This window comes from Ovis aries, chromosome 20, assembly GCF_016772045.2.
Source record: "Ovis aries strain OAR_USU_Benz2616 breed Rambouillet chromosome 20, ARS-UI_Ramb_v3.0, whole genome shotgun sequence".
Classification (NCBI taxonomy): Eukaryota; Metazoa; Chordata; class Mammalia; order Artiodactyla; family Bovidae; genus Ovis; species Ovis aries.
The window spans coordinates 28126567-28147309 of record NC_056073.1 but is presented as its reverse complement, the minus strand read 5'-3'; the positions used below and the strand labels follow the sequence as shown (position 1 = coordinate 28147309).

At 45.2% G+C, this 20743-nt stretch overlaps 2 protein-coding genes and 1 non-coding gene across 3 annotated transcripts; 2 read left to right on the top strand and 1 right to left on the bottom strand.

Moving 5' to 3' along the window:
- The first annotated feature begins 397 nt into the window (after positions 1 to 397).
- On the top strand, positions 398 to 4321 carry LOC114109564 (olfactory receptor 2H1-like). The gene is made up of 2 exons (XM_042236846.1): positions 398 to 471; positions 3364 to 4321. Exons 1-2 carry the CDS (start codon positions 398 to 400, stop codon positions 4319 to 4321), a joined length of 1032 nt encoding a protein of 343 aa, XP_042092780.1.
- Positions 4322 to 4730: 409 nt separating this feature from the next.
- LOC114109563 (olfactory receptor 2H1-like) lies at positions 4731 to 16342 on the top strand. Its single transcript, XM_027958567.1, is given in 3 exon segments — positions 4731 to 4748; positions 15372 to 15768; positions 15771 to 16342. Coding segments are annotated over 3 exon segments (987 nt in total).
- On the bottom strand, positions 10575 to 10680 carry LOC114109753 (U6 spliceosomal RNA). Its single transcript, XR_003586334.1, has one exon. It is a non-coding gene; the product is annotated as a U6 spliceosomal RNA (small nuclear RNA).
- Positions 16343 to 20743: the final 4401 nt, after the last annotated feature.

Genomic DNA, 20743 nt, shown 5'->3' with positions numbered 1-20743 from the left:
ATACAAGCAATAGGACAATTATCAAGTTCAAAAGAAATTTAAAATAAGCAGAATACCGATTCCTTCCTAAAGGTCAAAGAGAAGATGTCTCTTTGTGATCAGATGTGATCAGAGAGGTACCCAGAGCTATGAGTAACATTTGTTCTGCTCTTAAATGGGAGTCGGGGGCACGTATGCCATGTGTTTATTTTATTATCCTGTAAAGCCTATAGACATATTTTATGCACTCTTTATTACTCAAATTATTGGAAATTCCCTGGTGGTCCAGCAGTTAGGACTCCACATTTTCACTGCATGGATTCAATGCCTGGTCAAGGAACTAATATTCCATAAGCTGCAAAAAAAAAAAAAAAAGTTATTAAAGGGAACAAATCTTATCCTCAAAGGGAAAGTAACGATGGAAGAACTGGAGAAGAAGACAAAAAGGAGTCCTAACAAAAAGGCGATGAATGTAGCTTCTAACATAAAATGGCAACTTTGTGATGAAGAGATGCGTTGTTGTTGTTGTTTAGTAGCGAAGCCGTGTTGACTCTTTTGTGACCCCATGGACTGTAGCCTGCCAGGCTCCTCTGGAATCTTCCAGGCAAGAATACTGGAGTGGGCTGCCATTTCCTCCTCCAGGGGATCTTCCCTCCCCAGGGATCAAGCACACATCTCCTGCATCCCCTGCACTGGCAGACAGATTCTTTACCACTGAGCCAACATGGAAGCCTCTCCCATTCCAAAAGCTTCTGGGACAGTTTCTGCCATTAAATCTACCCATATGCTTGCCACCACATCCTCTGAATGGCTTCCTACGATTGTCTCTTCTCAGAAGACCCCCAGTTCTGCCCCTTGACTGCCAGAGTGTTTCCACATCTCGCAACCATCTGTGGGCTCAGTTCAGTCCAGTCACTCAGTCATGTCCAGCTCTTTGTGACCCCATGGACTGCAGCAGGCCAGGCTTCCCTGTCCATCACCAAAACTCCCGGAGCTTACTCACACTCAGGTCCATCCAGTCGGTGATAGCATCCAACCATCTCATCCTCTGTCGACCCCTTCTCCTCCTGCCTTCAATCTTTCCCAGCATCAGAGTCTTTTCCAATGAGTCAGTTCTTCGTATCAGGTGGCCAAAGTATTGGAGTTTCAGCTTCAGCATCAGTCCTTCCAATCAATATTCAGGACTGATTTCCTTTAGGATTGTTTGTGAGCTCACCCGTGACCCAAACTGCCTTTCACAGCAAAGATCCGGGTCACCTTCTCCAGGATGTTTTCTTGACTTACTTGCCCAGAATCCTCCTTACTGTGCAGACTTCCTTCTCTCACACACCCATCATCTTTGCTTTATTTGCCTTCAATTTCTTGGCGATCTCAACATTTCCTATCCCTTTCCTCCCTTTTGAACTACTGCATGAGGCCAGCTGTACACCAGCCTCTGTTTCTTCTGGTGAGACTTGAACCCATCACATTATACTTGAAGACTTGTTCATTTCAGTAGCTAAGGAAATGCTACTATAGGACCAAGGTCACACATAAGTGATAGGCACTGGATCTTTTATGGGGAAATTTGCTATAAATAACATTATTAGCAAAATTGTGAGTATGAGCCACAGTCAATGTTTTGCCAACGGTGGATTTTCTATATTGAGTAGCTGTACTATGTTTACATAAAAGAATTTCCTTTTGATTAGAAACTGCTGCTGCTAAGTCACTTCAGTCGTGTCCGACTATGTGTGAACCCATAGACGGCAACCCACCAGGCTCCCCCGTCTCTGGGATTCTCCAGGCAAGAACACTGGAGTGGGTTGCCATTTCCTTTTCCAATGCATGAAAGTGAAAAGTGAAAATGAAGTCACTCAGTCGTGTCCGACTCTTAGCGAACCCATGGACTGTAACCTACCAGGCTCCTCTGTCCATGGGATATTCCAGGCAAGAGTACCGGAGTGGGGTGCCATTGCCTACATGCTAACATATGAAGGTGTGAAGAAGCATTATGTACACAACCTACTCGCCAATAGCTCTGAATAAATATAACTGTGTATATAAAGAAAAGATAGAATGATTTAAAAGTGGCAAATACTAACAATTCATTGATCAAGAATAAACAAGAATTTTTAGACTTGGAAATTTTCTGCAAGTTTCAGAGTTGGATATAGAAAGTTTTAAAATCTCAAATACTGAGTAGAATTAAGAAAGCATTCAACAAATTCTATGTTCTACTTAAATATCTCAATATCAACACAGCATATTTTGCTTTTGATGTAATCTTATCTGAAAGGGAAAGCATTTTTTTAAATTACATCATCTTCCTTATTTCAAGGTCCAATTAGTATAGATGTTTCTACTTCCAGAGCAAGACAACTGGCTGCTTGTTTGGTCTTATTTTGTGACATGCATGTAATGCATGCATGTAATGCTAAGTTGAGCTTAGGGCTTTATTTAAAAAAATATTTATTTACTTATTTGGATGCATGAGGTCTTTTGCGGCACATGGGATCTTTAGTTGTGACATGTGGGATCTAATTCCCTGACCAGGGATCAAACCTGGGCCTCCTGCATTAGGAGGTCGAAATCTTAGCCACTGACCACCAGGGAAGTCCTCAGGTTTTTTATTTATAGAAAACACTCTTGTACTTAGTTTAATAAATCACCATTTGTTAAAATACTAATTTGTCTGTGCCAGATATGATATGTAAATGGGATCTGGTTCCCTGATCAGAGGAAGCTCAGAGTCTTAGCCACTGGACCACCAGGGAAGTCCCAATCACAAGTTTTTCATGGGACAAGATAACCCAGTCAATATCTCTGTGGTGGGGTCACTTCATACAGAGAAGAAATGTCCTTAATTCATACATTCTGCCTCTGGTGGCTCCCCTACAAATGAAAGTAAGGTGGATAAAACATGAGTGATCCAGAAAATGTATGATCCAAAATAGGAAGTACTGCATAAATACTCTCAGGAAGGAAACTCAGTAAAAATGAATCCTTTGGTAATGATTTCTGACAGAAGAGAATACTGAAAACTACCACAGTCCTCAGAACAAAATAGGCATTTAATAAATGATTGTTGAATTAAGGAAAACTAATTAATTATTCCATGGTTCACATCAGTTTCTTTTGCCTTCACTCAGTACGTCTGAGATAGCAGTGTGAGTCTCCATCTGTCTTCTGCACATTCACGGCTTCCTCACTCTCACTGGACCTCATTTGATCAGCAGGAGCAGGGGAAGAGAAGGCGCTGCTGGATGCTGATGTGCTGGGAAACAGGCTGAGTGAGTGACGACAGAAGAGAACTGCCCACCTGGTGTGACCTGACAAGCACCCAGGCTGAGTTCTTATAAGACAGGTGGGAACACACAGCTCAGACAGCCCTCATCCCTCTAGGTCTGGACAGGAACAGGCCACGGCCAACCACAGCTCCCCAGTGGACTTCTTCCTTGTGGGCTTCTCTGAACACCCAGGGCTTGAAAGAACCCTCTTCGTGGTTGTCTCGATCTCTTACCTCCTGACTCTGGTGGGCAACACACTCATCATCCTGCTGTCCGTGCTGGACCCCAGGCTCCACTCCCCGATGTACTTCTTCCTCTCCAACCTCTCCTTCCTGGACCTCTGCTTCACCACAAGCTGTGTCCCGCAGATGCTGGTCCACCTCTGGGCCCCAAGGAAGACCATCAGCTTCCTTGGCTGCTCTGTCCAGCTCTTCATCTTCCTGTTCCTGGGGACCACGGAGTGTGTCCTCCTGACCGTGATGGCCTTTGACGGCTACGTGGCTGTCTGCCAGCCCCTCCACTATGCCACCATCATCCACCCCCGCCTGTGCCGGCAGCTGGCATCCGTAGCCTGGGTAATGGGTCTGGTCCAATCAGTAGTCCAGATACCACCAACCCTCTGCCTGCCCTTCTGCCCACATCAGCAAATAGATGACTTTGTATGTGAAGTCCCTTCTCTGATTCAACTGTCCTGTGGAGACACCACCTACAATGAAATCCAGTTAGCTGTGTCCAGTGTCATCTTCCTGGTCATGCCGCTTACCCTCATCCTTATCTCTTATGGTGCCATTGCCCAGGCAGTGCTGAGGATTAACTCGGCCATAGCATGGAGGAAGGCTCTGGGGACCTGCTCCTCCCATCTCATTGTGGTCACCCTTTTCTACAGTTTAGTCATTGCGGTCTACCTCCAGCCCAAAAATCCCTATGCCCAGAAGAGGGGCAAGTTCTTTGGTCTCTTCTATGCAGTAGGCACTCCTTTACTTAATCCCCTCGTATACACCCTGAGGAACAAGGAGGTCAAGAGGGCGCTCAGGAGGTTGCTGGGGAAAGACAAGGACTCCAGGGAGAACTAAAGGTAAGCTGCTTGATGTGCTTTCATTGAGAGGATATTCTTTATTCTCTTTCAAGCAAGTTAGACCTCTCCAGTCTACAGCCTTCCCTATACCTATCCAAGCCGCTACAGTGAGTCACAGTGTGTGTGTGTGTGTGTGTGTGTGTGTTACAGGAGACATGTATGTTAGAAAAAGGGAAACAGAGTTAAAAAAAAAAAAAAAAGAGCAGAGAGAACTTCAGGGAGCTTTGGTATGAGTGAAAACAAGGAGAGGTTTGGGGTCTACATGTAGGCGGGAGTAAGCATCATGATGCTTAGGCCTTCCCTGATGGCAGGCCTTCCCTGGGACACCCTCCACCATGCACTTTTCCCGTACTTTCCAGAAGGAAGAGAACAGCCCCTGAATGCAGGGGACAGGGCGTGGAGGAAGCATGCAGCCTGGAGGACAGGTAGACAAGAGCTGTTCTCCCAGGACTGTGTGTTCAGGGCCCCACCAGCCTGCACTCCAGATGACACTTGCGCCCATCAGCTGATGCCACATGGCCTGCAGGCTTCTGCAGTGTTGCCAGAGTCTCAACAGTTGAGCAAAGCAAATACTAAACCCCTAAGGTCTCCACTCCCAGGCAGAATATATTAATCATGTCTTTCATTTGTTATATCCTGATGCTTTGACAGAAAAACATCTATCTCTGCTTTATTGACTATGCCAAAGCCTTTGACTGTGTGAATCACAATAAACTGTGGAAAATTCTGAAAGAGATGGCAATACCAGACCACCTGATCTGCCTCTTGAGAAACCTATATGCAGGTCAGGAAGGAACAGTTAGAACTGGACATGGAACAACGGACTGGTTCCAAGTAGGAAAAGGAGTCCATCAAAGCTGTATATTGTCACCCTGCTTATTTAACTTCTATGCAGAGTACATCATGAGAAATGCTGGGCTGGAAGAAGCACAAGCTGGAATCAAGATTGCCAGGAGAAATATCAATCACCTCAGATAAGCAGATGACACCACCCTTATGGCACAAAGTGAAGAGGAGCTAAAAAGCCTCTTGATGAAAGTGAAAGAGGAGAGCAAAAAAGTTGACTTAAAGCTCAACATTCAGAAAACGAAGATCATGGCATCTGGTCCCATCACTTCATGGGAAATAGATGGAGAAACAGTGTAAACAATGTCAGACTTTATTTTGGGGGCTCCAAAATTACTGCAGATGGTGACTGCAGCCATGAAATTAAAAGATGCTTACTCTTTGGAAGAAAAGTTATGACCAACCTAGATAGTATATTAAAAAGCAGAGACATTACTTAGCCAATAAAGGTCCGTCTAGTCAAGGCCCTGGTTTTTCCAGTGGTCATGTATGGATATGAGAGTTGGACTGTGAGGAAGGGTGAGCATAAAGAATTGATGCTTTGGAACTGTGGTGCTGGAGAAGACTCTTGAGAGTCCCTTGGACTGCAAGGAGATCCAACCGGTCCATTCTAAAGGAGATCAGCCCTGGGTGTTCCTTAGAAGGGATGATGCTAAAGCTGAAACTCCAGTACTTTGGCCACATTATGCGAAGAGTTGACTTGTTGGAAAAGACTCTGATGCTGGGAGAGATTGGGGGCAGGGGAGAAGGGGACGACAGAGGATGAGATGGCTGGATGGCATCACTGACTCGATGGACATGAGTCTGAGTGAATTCCAGGAGATGGTGATGGACAGGGAGGCCTGGTGTGCTGCAATTCATGGGGTCGCAAAGAGTCAGACACAACTGAGAGACTGAACTGAACTGAACTGATGCTTTGACATCTGGGGTTTTGTTGACCTTGGGGGGACTTGCCCCAAGACTAGCTCATTCCTGGACCTCCCTGGTGGCACAGTGGAAAAGGATTCACCTGCCAGTGCAGGGGGCACAGATTCAACCCCTGGTCCTGGGAGATTCTGCATGCCTCGGAGCAATGATGCCACAACTACCAAGCCCCTGCTCTAGAGCCTGAGAACCGCAACTAATGAAGCCTGCCAGCTCTAGAGTCCTTGAGCCAAAACTAGCGAACCCCAATGCTGCAGCCTCTGAAACCTGTGTGCCCTTGAGCCAGCAAGCCACAATTACTGACCCTGAGTGCTGCAACTACTGAAAGCCAGGCACCTAGAGCCTGGGCTCCGCAATAAGAGAAGCCACCACAGGTGAAGCCTGTGCACCAGAACTAGAGAGCAGCCCCTGCCGCAACTAGAGAAAGCCCTGGCACAACAGTTGCGCAGTAAAGAGGTCACCCTGAGAATGGCTTTGCAAATGCAAATCAACCAACTCAGAGCTCAGTCCTCAACCACCTCCTTCATCAAGCCCTCACACTCCAGGCCACCATCCACCTGCCCTAATTTGCCAGGGCCAGGTTCCAGCTAGCTAGAAACAGCCCCTGCATCAGAGTCCACTGAAATTATACAAACTAACTAGTTCTCAACCTCCTTCTTCTGTCTTGTCCATTCCTTTCTGCCGAAACCACGTGAAAGCTTCTTGCCCACAGTCCTCTGCTCCTCTCTCTTCCTGTGACCAACTTTGCTGCTTTCTAACGTTGCCCTGCACGGCCACCTCCTCTTGAAATCTATGAGTAATAAGCCGTCTCTTCAGAGGCCATCATTTTCGAAACTGTTGGCATAACTGAGTTTCATATCTGTATCTATTAATACACTATACCTTAAGACACAGTTTTGGAGGTGTGTCAGTTACCTCTTCCTGTCAGTTAAAGTAAGTCCCCCTCCCCTTACAGATTTCACAAATAGAAATTCTCACCTCCAAACTCACTGAGTGTCATGTTGCTCCTGACTGGCCAGACCCTAGTGACAACAGACAACCTGCCCACTGGACCTGGGGACTTACAGCCTGCAGCTGTTACAGGAGGAAACATGGGATCCTTCTGAGAAAGACTAACCCAGGGGATTCCCTACCCAGTGAGGGCCAGAGTTCAGGGAAATGCTGCCCTTTCAAGAAATGTGAAAACAAACCTAGGATCCCTCTTTGCTCCTCCCTTCCTGTGTGAAATTACCTCCCATCCAGAGACAGAACAGACCTGGACTCCCCAGCTGCCTTCATTCCTGATCAAAACCATTTTTTTTTCCCTCAGGAGTTTTCACATATCCTTGGCTACGAATGCAGCATCAGAATGGATTCTCTTGCTCTGTGTCCTAAAAAAGTAAAATTCTCTTCAAGACAGAATATTCTCAGCTTATTTATTTTCTGCAGTTTTTGTTGCTTAGTTGCTGAGTCATGCCCAACCCTTTTCTGACCCCATGGACTGTAGTGCACCAGGCTCCTCTGTCCGTGGGATTTCCCAGGCAAGAACACTGGAGTGGGTTGTCATTTCCTTCTCCAGGGGATCTTCCCTACCCAGGGATTGAACCCATATCTCCTGCATTGGTTCTTTACTACTGAGCCACCTGAGAAGACCCTGTTTATTCTCTAGCAATATAAAAATAAATCAGACAAGGAGTAGAATTAGACTGTGGGAATTCTGACAGGTTAAGGAGATGGAGTAAGTAGCGCATAAGCCCATGAACCTCCCATCTTGCCCCAGGATGGTGGAGTGGCCTTGACCAAATCAGTCCACCCATCAAGTCCTCCCTGGGGAAGATGCTTCCTTTCCTTCTAGAAATAAAGTCTCATGAGAGAATGTGAGAAAGTGCTTTGAAAACACACTATTAATAGAATAGAAAAAATAATGCTTTAGAAATGCAAACCAATCCCAAACCCAAACCTATTTTGGATTTTTATTTACTGATGGTTAGAGTAGAAATTCAGTGGAGGCAGAATGCCTAGGGGAGAGGTCCCAGCAAATCTTCTCAAGACTAATTAATAAATTTGGACAAAATAGAAACAACCATTTGAGAACCTCTAGGAGTTAACCAAAGGCCACACAAGAAATTAAGAAGGTCTTCTAGCAAATGAACAAAATGAGATGTGCAATGTATAAATAATGTGCTGGCAGTACTCTTTCAAAACATATCGGTGTCTTTGTTCTTGTTTGTTTTTAAGGCTTTTATTGAATTTGTTACAATATTGCTTCTGATTGATGTTTTCAACTCACACCCCTTGCATTGGAAGGCAAAGTCTGGATCACTAAGGAGGTCCCTGTGCTGGCAGTATTTTTAAAAGGAAGGACTGTAGGAAATTCCCTGGTGGCCCAGTAGTTAGGATTCTGTGCTTTCACTGCTGAGGGTTCAGGGTCAATCCCTGTTCTGGAAAGTAAGATCCCACAAGCCACACAGCCCAGTCAAAAGTATAAAATTTTTTAATTTTTTTAAAAGTAAGGACATTGCACATTTATATTTATTTTATTTGTAGATGCATACCAGTTACCAATCTATTGACTCAGCTCCAAATTAAGCTTCAATAACTGCTATGCATTAATGGACAGAATTCCTTTCAAGATTTCTCCTTTACAGTGAGGAGGACATTAAGCTTTCTCAGAGGGTGCGGGAGGAACTGCAGGAGAAAGGGCTTCTCTCTCTGGGTCCAGTGGTTGCACTGGTCCAGGGAGGAGGTATGAGGACATCCGGTGTTGCCTTGCCCCAGCTGTGTGCCCAGAAGACACGAGCCCTCAGCAGTCTCACAGCCCTAACCCAGCCTGATGGTCACCTTCTCACAGCCCTTCCAACGTGGGTGCCCCACACTCCACATCTCCCACCCACTCCCATCTCTCTTACTCCACAAACCAAAGCACAGTCGTAGGGATTCTACCAACTACCAAGCATGTGCATTCCAGTTATATATTCAGGGTCTGCAATGATGACTACCGGGTAGGTCCATGCACCTAACAGATCCATGGAGATCTGGACTGAGCCAGGATGCCATTTATTAGAGAACTCCATAAGCCCTGCTCTGATGGGGGAGGGGCGTGATAATGATGCAGCTACATCATATGAGGGTTAGACTGAACGCTTCAGTGCTCTTCCAAGCCTAGGGTTTTATAATTCTGTGTCACTACAGTGTGCTCTGACTCAAGAAGGCTGAAATGGAAAAGGAAGAAGTAGAGAACTTTAAAAAGCAGGCAAGGACTTCCCTCATGGTTCAGTGGTTAAGAAACCACCTGCCAATGCAGGAGATAGGGGTCTGATCCCTGGTCCTGGAAGATCCCATATGCCCAAGCAGCACAACCAGAAAGTAGCTCCCACTGGCTGCAACTGGAAAGAGCCCTAGCATAGCAACAAAGACCCAGCACCCCAAAAATAAAATTAACTGATTAATTTTTAAAAATAAAATAAACATGGCATCCTGGGACTTCTCTGATGGTCCCGAGGTTGAGAATCCACCTTCCAATGCAGGGGATGTGGGTTCAATCCCTGATCAGGGAATTAAGAGCCCACATGCTATGAAACCCTGGCATCACAACTAGAGAGAAGCCTGCCCATGGCAACTAAGACCTCAGGCAGAGCAAAAAAATTAAAATGGGATCTTGAATTGCTGAATTAGAGGCTTGAAAGGACTGTCTGGAAGCCTGGGGGGACTCTCTGCAGGTGGTGGAAAGGAGCGATCACTTAGTTCTCCCTATGGACAGAATCGGTGGGTGACCTTTTTACCTCCCACAGGGATGACTGTTGCTGGCCCATCTCCTCTAGACATTTCCCCAGGGGAATATCTACTAATTGCCTGTAAACTGTGAGGCCCCAGGGTCTTAGCAGAGTAATGAGTGCTACCTCTCCGTGGGATAGGAGTCCTGGGACCCCTCCCTCCACCACCACACCAGTGTCACTCCTTAACTTCCCTTGCCACAAAAACAGGCTAACAGCTCTTGCAGACAGAGGGAGAACATTCTTTTGCCATTTCACTCCCAAGGAGCTCCACAGCATAGATAACTCTGACCTCCACTCCACTGCCCTCACCGTCCCTCCAGAGATGCTCTGGGCTGTGGTAGGCGTGCAGTCCCTGCAACCCACCACATGAGTGTGTGCTAAGTCACTTCAGGCTTGTCTGACTTTGTGTGACCCTATGGACTGTAGCCTGCCCTGCTCCTCTCTCCATGGGATTCTCCAGGCAAAAATACTGGAGTGGGTTGCCATTCCCTCTTCCAGGGGATCTTCCCAACCCAAGAATCGAACCCTCATCTGATTCTTTATCACTAGCGCCAGCAAGGGAGCCCCTCAACCCACTGTGCTGTGCTTAGTCACTCAGTCATGTTCGACTTTTTAGTACCCCATGGACGGTAGCCCCCTAGTCTCATCTATCCATGGGGATTCTCCAGGCAAGAGTACTGGAGTGGGTTCTACAACCCACTACTTAGTTTCAAATATCAGCTTACTAACTACATTGTCTGGGTAAAGTTGTTTAAACATTCTTGAGCAGGGGCCATGCTGATCTTCTCTGTATCATTCTGATGTTAGTATATGTGCTGCCCAGAGGGAGCACAAGCTATTTAAATATTCTTAGTTTCAATTTTCTCGTCTTACTTAGCGACTAAACCACCACCACCACCACCACCAAAAGGAAGATAACACACAGAACTGTGGTAAAGACAATCAGAGACGTGCTGGCAAAGGTTTAACAACCAGCTTGGCTATGGGGAGACACAGCCCTAAACTGAAGTGTTGCCAGTTTCCATTATGTAAATATGGCTGCCATGGCTGATTCAAGCTACCAACAGTTTAGCATGTGTCTCACAAAATTCCTGAAAATTTAACAATCAAGAGCTGCTGTTGCTGCTGCTAAGTCGCTACAGCCGTGTCCGACTCTGTGCGACCCCATAGATAGCAGCCGACCAGGCTTCCCCGTCCCTAGGATTCTCCAGGAAAGAACACCGGAGTGGGTTGCCATTTCCTTCTCTAATGCATGAAAGTGAAAAGTGAACGTTAAGTCGCTCAGTTGTGTCTGACTTTTAGCGACCCCATGGACTGCAGCCCACCAGGCTCCTCCGTCCATGGGATTTTCCAGGGAAGAGTACTGGGGTGGGGTGCCATCTCCTTCTCCGAACCATCAAGAGCTAGTACGAGTCAACTGCAACATATCATGTGTGCCTACGCTTAGAAAAGTGCCTAGCAGTTAAGCATTAGCGATCTGTATTGTGACTAGAGACCTACTGCCCATTCAAGGATGTCCATTCCTCTTTACTCTAGGTTTTCCCCTTGATGTCCAAAAGAAGGCTAGGCACCAGTTAAGAGTTTTGTTATCACTGGCAGCAAAAGAGATTTTTATCTGATTGAAGGTAAGTGAAAAGCTTGTTCTCCTTTGAGGCATGAGTTTTCACATTTCACATGTCCTCAACAGCTTCAAACTAAAACAGGGACTAGAATCCCAGCCCAGAAACTAACTGGCTGGTTGACCTTAGCCAAGTTACTTAACGTCTCCGAAACTGTTCCCTTCTTGGTAAATGTGGGATAATAACATCATATTGCAGCGTTACTATGAGAACCAGGTGTTCAAAGAGTTGATGGGCACCAAGCTTGATTCATAGGGAGCATTTAACAAATGTTGTGGCTAATAGCAAGAGCAGGTACTGATCACTGGATTATGTAAAACTCCTTTTAATGGACCCGCCAACCCCTGCCCTGGCTCCTAGCACAAGGCTGGTACTTTGGGGGCGCAAACTGAATCAATGTATAAGCTGAAGAATGAATGTGTCAGAGGGAAAGGGACTAGGAGAAAGATGCTAAATGAAAATAAAAGTTGAAAAGACAGCTCAAAGGAGAGAAAAAAGAGAGACTCACTAAGAAAGATCTCACTTAAAGAAACTCAGAAATAAAGCAGAGGAAGAAAGGGAGTGAAATGGCAAAAGAATGAGAAAGTTAGAAATGCAAAAAAAAAAAAGATTAGGATGATAGTTGGTGAATTAAAAAAATAGTTGATTCTTAATTAAGGGAACGAGGGCTTTTATAGTAAAGAAAATAAAGGAGGTGATGACTGCTCAAGGGGCCTGGGATTTCTTTTTCGGGAGATGAAACATTCTGGAACTGATAATGCTGGTTGCACAATTTACGAATATACTGAAAACTGCCGGGGGCCAGCGTGAGGAATTCCTCCTATGGCAAAGGTCATGAGGAAGGAGGCTTGGCATACGCAAAGGCGTGATCAAGCCTCAGGAAACCCCCTGTTCCCGAGCATCTAACCCCAAAACCAGAGTCTGTTTTATGCTCTCACCTACACCTCTGACTTTACGGGGGCTCTCCCCCATAACCGTTTCTCTCAGAGATGCAGCTCCAAGGCAATAAAAATTCTTGGGCGTGACAAGAGTGTTTCAGCTTACGGACTCCTCTGAAGGTTATCTAGCCCGCCTGTATAGGTTTGTCCGGCCACATGTGATTGTTTACAGCCTCCCAACCTGAGAGGCACGAGATGTTTTAGACTTACTAAAGGCAAAATCTTTTGGGGAGTTAGAAATTATTAGTATAGTTGGTTAGGAATTATATTGATGAAGGGTCTCTTCATCTGTTGTGTCAATAATTGCTGCTGATTCCCTGCTCTGGGTGGGACAAGGATGTCTCAGGTCAAACCTCTCTGCTGACAGACTAGCTTATGTGACAGGATTATCCTTACTGCTGCCACTAGGCACATGATTGTTTACTACCTCTCAACCATAAACAGCACAGAGAGTTTTGGAGTATTTTGAGAGTCTTAATTAGCATAGGACTTTTTCTTCTTGTTGAGTCAATGATTGCCGCCAGGCCTCCATATCCTTAGGCACTTGGGATTATATTAATCAATGTATTTGGAGTATAGCAAAGGAAATATAGTAGTTTTTGATGTTAGCAATACTAGACTTTTTGAGTTAATGGATTTTCTCTTTTGTAATAGATCACTGTACTTTGTTATAAATCACTGTGTCCTTGCTATGTAAGAATGTAACTTTATCATATCTTAAGACTAAATAGATCTTAAGAGGAGCATTGGTGAAAGGATTTTCATTTGTTGGGCTGATGTTTGCTGCTAAATCTCCATGTTCCCTACCCTTATAATGAATATAACTAGCATATAGGAAGAAATAAGTATTAACCTTTAAGCATATAGGAGAAATAAGTATTAACCTTTAAGACTAATCATGTTAACCTCGGGTTAAATAAATTCCTTTCTTGATTGTAACTCACTACACCCTCACCCTATAGGAATGTAACTTTATTTGGAGAGTGGTGCCTGGTTTAAGAAAAAACACCCTTGGAAGAAATAAGTTTTTGGTTATCAGAAAGAAAGGATCATAAAATGTCAGCAGGTCTCACTCATGGCCAGAAGATGATGTACCTTTTTTTATACATTTATGTGAAGCACCTGATTTTGATAAAGGTCAGGACTGCTGACCCCTGCGTGACTCTGTATTCATCCCTATGTGTAACAAAAGGTATATAAGCAAACCCAAAAATAAAGAAATCGGATCAGTTTCCGGAAAGACTGATTTCCCCATGTCGCTTCTTTCTTGCTCCTGTTTTTCTGGCTGAATTCTCTTCTGGAGCATGGATGCTATTCCACGTAATCCAAGTTATTCAGCCTCCTTTTCTCCACTAATCTTCCTACTACACTATCCATTCCTAATCTCTCTATATCTGTGATTAAATATGTATTTTTCCAAAGACGCCGACTCTGTCCCCACCTTCGAATCACCCTGGATCCACCGGGGCTGGACCCCGGCAGAAAACCATTAGGTTATGCACTTTAAAGGGTGAATTTATGGTGTGTCAAACATATCTTCAAAAAGGAAAACAAAGTCACATTTAAAATTCAAAATGTTAAAAACAAATTCAAAATGGTGGTTACACTTTCAGGAATGGGCAATTGAGCAGTCAGGGAGGGGCCCCTAGGAGCTTCTAAGATACTTGAGACATAGATTCAGTCCAGGCTGGCACGTATACCAGGGTTGACTTTATTACTCATTAGACTATAGAGATATGCTTTGCTTACACTTTCATTTGCGTATATAACAATCTGAAAGTACTTTAAAATATATCCTATAAAGGAGAAAAGAACAATGGGAGAAAAAGAAAGAACAAACCAAGAAAGATACAAAAGCAGAACTTTCTGGCCAGAAGGGCATGCAATAGAGCTTAAACACAGATGGGGATTTTGTGACGGGAGATGTTCAGGCCACTCTAGAGCTGCAGGGCACTTTTGCCACCTGCCACCATCCCCCAGCGGCCTTCTGAAGGTCTTGTAAGACCAGAGAACCCTGAATCCTTGTCTCTCAACTGCCAGAGTGGCTGCAGCCTCCACCCCATTCCTGAGCTGACCTTCTATACCCCAGTACTTCTCTATTTATTTTCTTTCATCCAGTTACCTCCTCTAGGAAGCTTTCTCTGATACACCTACCCAAGTTGGTCCTTCATCTTCCTGACTTTTTCTCTAATTCACTCAGTATGTTGGTATTCCTGACCTTTATCTTGGAGTCTTTGACAATGTTCCCAAGATCTCCTCCATGATTTTAGTGTGCACGGGACCACCTCACCTCCTGCCTGTAGGCTTCCCAAGGCAGAGACAGCACGTGGATCAGCACGCCAGCCAGGACTGTTGGTTCTGTGACTCAGGCAAGCAAACTGATCTGCCATTAGACACAAAGGGAAAACCTGTCTCATAGATAAACATTCCATCTCTGATAAGCTGCTTTGCAAATCAACAAGCATAAAACCCACAGACTATAAATAAGTAGCTCTAAAAATTCATCAGAACAGTAGAGAAATGATCAAATCTACAGACTCCATTTACAATGAGAAAATGTATTCAAAGTATATACCTTGCTATTTCTTCCAACAAATACATAAGGAAAAAGACCACACTTAGAATAGTGCTCTGAAAATAGCAGCACTCCCTAAATGCATGTTGGGTGAACTAATTAATCCATGCTTTACACCAGCCCCCTTTAAACTGAACTAGTGAATCTGAGACCAGTGTGAGTCTCCATCTGTCTTCTGCACATTCATAGCTTCCTCACTCTCACTGGACCTCATTTGACCAGGAGGAGCAGGGGAAGAGAAGGCGCTGCTGGATGCTGATGTGCTGGGAAACAGGCTGAGTGAGTGACGACAGAAGAGAACTGCCCACCTGGTGTGACCTGACAAGCACCCAGGCTGAGTTCTTATAAGACAGGTGGGAACACACAGCTCAGACAGCCCTCATCCCTCTAGGTCTGGACAGGAACAGGCCACGGCCAACCACAGCTCCCGGTGGGCTTCTTCCTTCTGGGCTTCTCTGAACACCCAGGGCTTGAAAGAACCCTCTTCGTGGTTGTCTCGATCTCTTACCCCCTGACTCTGGTGGGCAACACACTCATCATCCTGCTGTCCGTGCTGGACCCCAGGCTCCACTCCCCGATGTACTTCTTCCTCTCCAACCTCTCCTTCCTGGACCTCTGCTTCACCACAAGCTGTGTCCCGCAGATGCTGGTCCACCTCTGGGCCCCAAGAAAGACCATCAGCTTCCTTGGCTGCTCTGTCCAGCTCTTCATCTTCCTATTCCTGGGGACCACGGAGTGTGTCCTCCTGACCATGATGGCCTTTGACCGCTACGTGGCTGTCTACCAGCCCTCCACTATGCCACCATCATCCACCCCTGCCTGTGCCGGCAGCTGGCGGCCGTGGCCTGGGTCTTTGGGCTGGTGGAGTCAGTAGTCCAGACACCACCAACCCTCCATCTGCCTTTCTGCCGCCACCGGCGAGTGGATGATTTTGTGTGTGAGGTCCCAGCTCTAATTCGCCTCTCCTGTGGAGACACCACCTACAATGGGATCCAGATGGCTGTTGGCAGTGTCTTCATCTTGGTAATGCCTCTCAGCCTCATCCTTATCTCTTACTGTGCCATTGCCCGGGCAGTGCTGAGGATTAACTCTGCCGTAGCATGGAGGAAGGCTCTGGGGACTTGCTCCTCCCACCTCATTGTGGTCACCCTCTTCTACAGCTTGGTCATTACTGTCTACCTCCAGCCCAAAAATCCCTACACCCAGAAGAGGAGCAAGTTCTTCGGTCTCTTCTATGCAGTGGACACCCCTTTACTTAATCCCTTCATATACACCCTGAGGAACAAGGAGGTCAAGAGGACGCTCAGGAGGTTGTTGGGGAAGGGTGTGGACTCCAGGGACAGCCAAGGGAGAGCAGACTGATGTGCTGGAAAAGCAAGAACAGCTTCTCAGTGGTTTTGCCAGGAAGTCTGTGTCCACATAACTCTGCTCTCCTCACACCCATCATACCACAGAAATGGATGGCAGCCCCCTCTGTGTGCGTGCAAGTGAGTGTGGGTGTGTGACACAGAGAGATGCCTCAGATGGATGACAGCCCCTGTGTGTGTGCATGCAAGTGTGAATGTGTATGTGTGACACAGAGAGAGACACACAAACAGAGAGAAACAAAAACTGCAAATGTGTTAAATGGAGTTATGTAGCCCTATTGAAACATAGGAATCAAATTTAATATTTTCCCTATTTTGTGCTTCACACAAAATGTTGATCTCCCCAACTTTACCATTTCTATTTCTAACTCACCTCCCTGTCACATTGTCACTATTTCTTCACCTCCACTTCTAATTTCTACTGTAGTTTCTTTAGTTCTCCCTTAAGTTTTTTCCATTTCCCTATGTGTCTCAGAGGTTAAAGCGTCTGCCTGCAATGTGGGAGATGTGGGTTCAATTCCTGGGTCGGGAAGATCCCCTGGAGAAGGAAATGGCCACCCACTCCAGTATTCTTGCCTGGAGAACCCCATGGACGGAGGAGCCTGGTGGGCTATAGTCCACGGGGTCGCAAAAAGTCGGACACAACTGAGCGACTTCACTTTTCTTTCATGTGTCTATTTAACTCAGATGACCATTATATCTACTACTGCAGGCAGGAATCCCTCAGAAGAAATGGAGTAGCCATCATAGTCAACTAAAGAGTCTGAAATGCAGTATTTGTATGCAATCTCAAAAATGACAGAATGATCTCTGTTCGTCTCCAAGGCAAACCATTCAATATCACAGTTATCCAAGTATATGCCCCAACCAGTAACGCTGAAGAAACTGAAGTTGAACGGTTTTATGAAAACCTACAAGACCTTTTCGAACTAACACCCAAAAAAGATGTCCTTTTCATTATAGGGGACTGGAATGCAAAAGTAGGAAGTCAAGAAACACCTGGAGTAACAGGCAAATTTGGCCTTGGAATGTGGAATGAAGCAGGGCAAAGACTAATAGAGTTTTGTCAAGAAAATGCACTGGTCATAGCAAACACCTTCTTCTAACAACACAAGAGAAGACTCTACACATGGACATCACCAGATGGTCAACACCGAAATCAGATTGATTATATTCTTTGCAGCCAAAGATGGAAAAGCTCTATACAGTCAGCAAAAACAAGACCAGGAGCTGACTGTGGCTCAGATCATGAACTCCTTATTACCAAATTCAGACTGAAATTGAAGAAAGTAGGGAAAACCGCTAGACCATTTGGGTATGACCTAAATCAAATCCCTTATGATTATACAGTGGAAGTGAGAAATAGATTCAAGGGACTCGATCTGATAGATAGAGTGCCTGATGAACTATGGAATGAGGTTCATGACCTTGCACAGGAGACAGGGATCAAGATCATCCCCATGGAAAAGAAATGCAAAAAAAGCAAAATGGCTGTCTGGGGAGGCCTTACAGATGGCTGTGAAAAGAAGAGAAGCGAAAAGCAAAAGAGAAAAGGAAAGATATAAGCATCTGAATGCAGAGTTCCAAAGAATAGCAAGAAGAGATAAGAAAGCCTTCTTCAGCGATCAATGCAAAGAAATAGAGGAAAACAACAGAATGGGAAAGACTAGAGATCTCTTCAAGAAAATTAGAGATACCAAGGGAACATTTCATGCACAGATGGGCTAGATAAAGAACAGAAATGCTCTGGACCTAACAGTAGCAGAAGATATTAAGAAGAGGTGGCAAGAATACACGGAACAATTATACAAAAAAGATCTTCACGACCCAGATAACCATGATGATGTGATCACTAATCTAGAGCCAGACATCTTGGAATGTGAAGTCAAGTGGGCCTTAGAAAGCATCACTACAAACAAAGCTAGTGGAGGTGATGGAATTCCAGTTGAGCTGTTTTAAATCCTGAAAGATGATGCTGTGAAAGTGCTGCACTCAATATGCCAGCGAATTTGGAAAACTCAGCAGTGGCCACAGGACTGGAAAAGGTCAGTTTTCATTCCAATCCCAAAGAAAGGCAATGCCAAAGAATGCTCAGACTACCACACAATTGCACTCATCTCGCATGCTAGTAAAGTAATGCTCAAAATTCTCCAAGCCAGGCTTCAGCAATACATGAACTGTAAACTTCCAGATGTTCAAGCTGGTTTTAGAAAAGGCAGAGGAACCAGAGATCAAATTGCCAACATCCGCTGGATCATGGAAAAAGCAAGAGAGTTCCAGAAAAAACATCTATTTCTGCTTTATTGACTATGCCAAAGCCTTTGACTGTGTGAATCACAATAAACTGTGGAAAATTCTGAAAGAGATGGGAATACCAGACCACCTAACCTGCCTTTTGAGAAATCTGTATGCAGGTCAGCAATGGAAAGAAACTGGAAGATGGGAAGATCATGGGAGATTATGGTATCAAAAAGGGCCATTTACTCTTTCTGACATACCCCTGCATTGGTGGGGGACCATCCTGCAGATGGAGTGATAGGGGAAGATAAAGATTTGGGATGGACTAGGGAGGAAGACTAGAATATTTCTAACTGATTAATTCCTTCAATCTGCTGTTGCTGCTGCTGCTGCTGCTGCTAAGTCGCTTCAGTCGTTTCTGACTCTGTGCGACCCCATAGAAGGCAGCCCACCAGGCTCCCCCATCCCTGGGATTCTCCAGGCAAGAACACTGGAGTGGGTTGCCATTTCCTTCTCCAATGCATGAAAGTGAAAAGTGAAAGTCAAGTCGCTCAGTCGTGTCCGACTTTTCGTGACCCCAGGGACTGCAGCCTACCAGGCTCTTCCGCCCATGGGATTTTCCAGGCAAGAGTACTGGAGTGGGGTCCTTCATTCTAGCATGATTGAATAATTGGCAAAATTGCATATATTTGATATGCTAGAATATATTAGTATTTGAAGACCTATTAGAGATGACATTCAAAGCCAGTTGCGTTTCATCCTGTCTTAGTTCTGTCTTATTCATAGAAAAACTCCTATTTCCTTTCCCAATCAACAAGATAGAACACTATACGTGGTGATCCATGTTCTTCTCATTACTGTGTTGCATCTATATTTAGCTCAGTGTTCCTTCTCTCATATGATTCAATAATCATTGAGTCAAACTGACACTCTGCCTGTAGACAAGAGTGAAATGACTTATTAGGAAGTCATTTATTTACTGTGATGTAATGTTAATAAATAATTTAGGAAAATTAAACTACTTCCCCTCTCCTTATTTAAAGCTGTTTGTTATGAAGTGAAACTTGGCACCATGCCCCGTCTTACTCTCTGTTTCCCAGTCTTATTTCTGGGGATAATGGTGGTCATGGTAAGATATTTGGGGATCTAAAGATTTTATGCCTCTAGTGGGGGCTCCTTGGGAACAGATATACTTTAGGTGGGAAAAAAACTTTCAGAAAAGCGAGTGAGTGTTAGAGCAGTCTCTGGCCTGCCTGCCTGAGGCTGTCGGGACTTCTCTGGTGTGGATGTGGGGGCGGGGGTTGATTTCTGGGTTCACCCCGACACTCTGCCCACAGCCTGGCTAGTGGAGCTTGTCCCTCTCCATGTCCTCTACCCCCTCCCTTCCTTTCTGCCTCCATCTCATTTCTCCCTAGTGATCACCTGTATGTTTCCTCACAGCCTGAAATATGCCACCCTCGTTCCCACCAGTCTCCTCTTTATAACTGTCTCAAGAACCACCTCTGGTAGAAGCATTTATGAACGTAACCCCACTCAGCACAAAGCACCCTTATACATGTTGCTCATTACAATTATGAGTGAAGTGCTCTGGGGTGGGCACTATTTAACTTGGTAGAAGGGTGTTTGGTTGTACTGATGCCCTGCAATGAGAGACCAGAGCTGTTCTTTTTTTCGGATGGAATCTCCTACAGGGCTGAGAATGATTTGATTGTCACTTAGGGATATGTCTGATGGCAGACACCATGGGATCTTCCATGGTCTCTTCCACTAGACTGGGATATTCACACATCTCTTTTTACCTGGGAGATATAGTACCCCCGAAGATGGGAAAGACCCTCCCAATATCACAGTTTTTTTCCATCAGATTAGGAGAAAGCTCAAGGGCCAATGCTTCCTCACTAAACTTAACACAGATAAAGGACATGGGGATTTTACCTACAGCATGTGAACCTTTCCTGATGGGAGGAGGGGACCTCCTCATTAACCACGGGCTCCTTAGGGACAAATCTTGCATTCTTGTAGAGAAGTGAGCAGCCTGAAGGCTAAAGTCTTTACACCGGACATTCCCATCCTTGGGCCCCGGGTAACATTCCCCTCCTTCCCTCTCTGACTGACTCACTCCCCAAGTCCCTCAGGAACCTCCTCACTGCCTCCTTCA

Excerpts from the sequence above, each read along its gene's own strand:
- LOC114109564 (XM_042236846.1), top strand. The coding sequence starts at position 398 with ATGGAAGAACTGGAGAAGAAGACAAAAAGGAGTCCTAACAAAAAGGCG. Across the intron at positions 472-3,363 it reads GTAGCTTCTAACATAAAATG|GTCTGGACAGGAACAGGCCA; the intron begins GCAACTTTGTGA and ends TCATCCCTCTAG.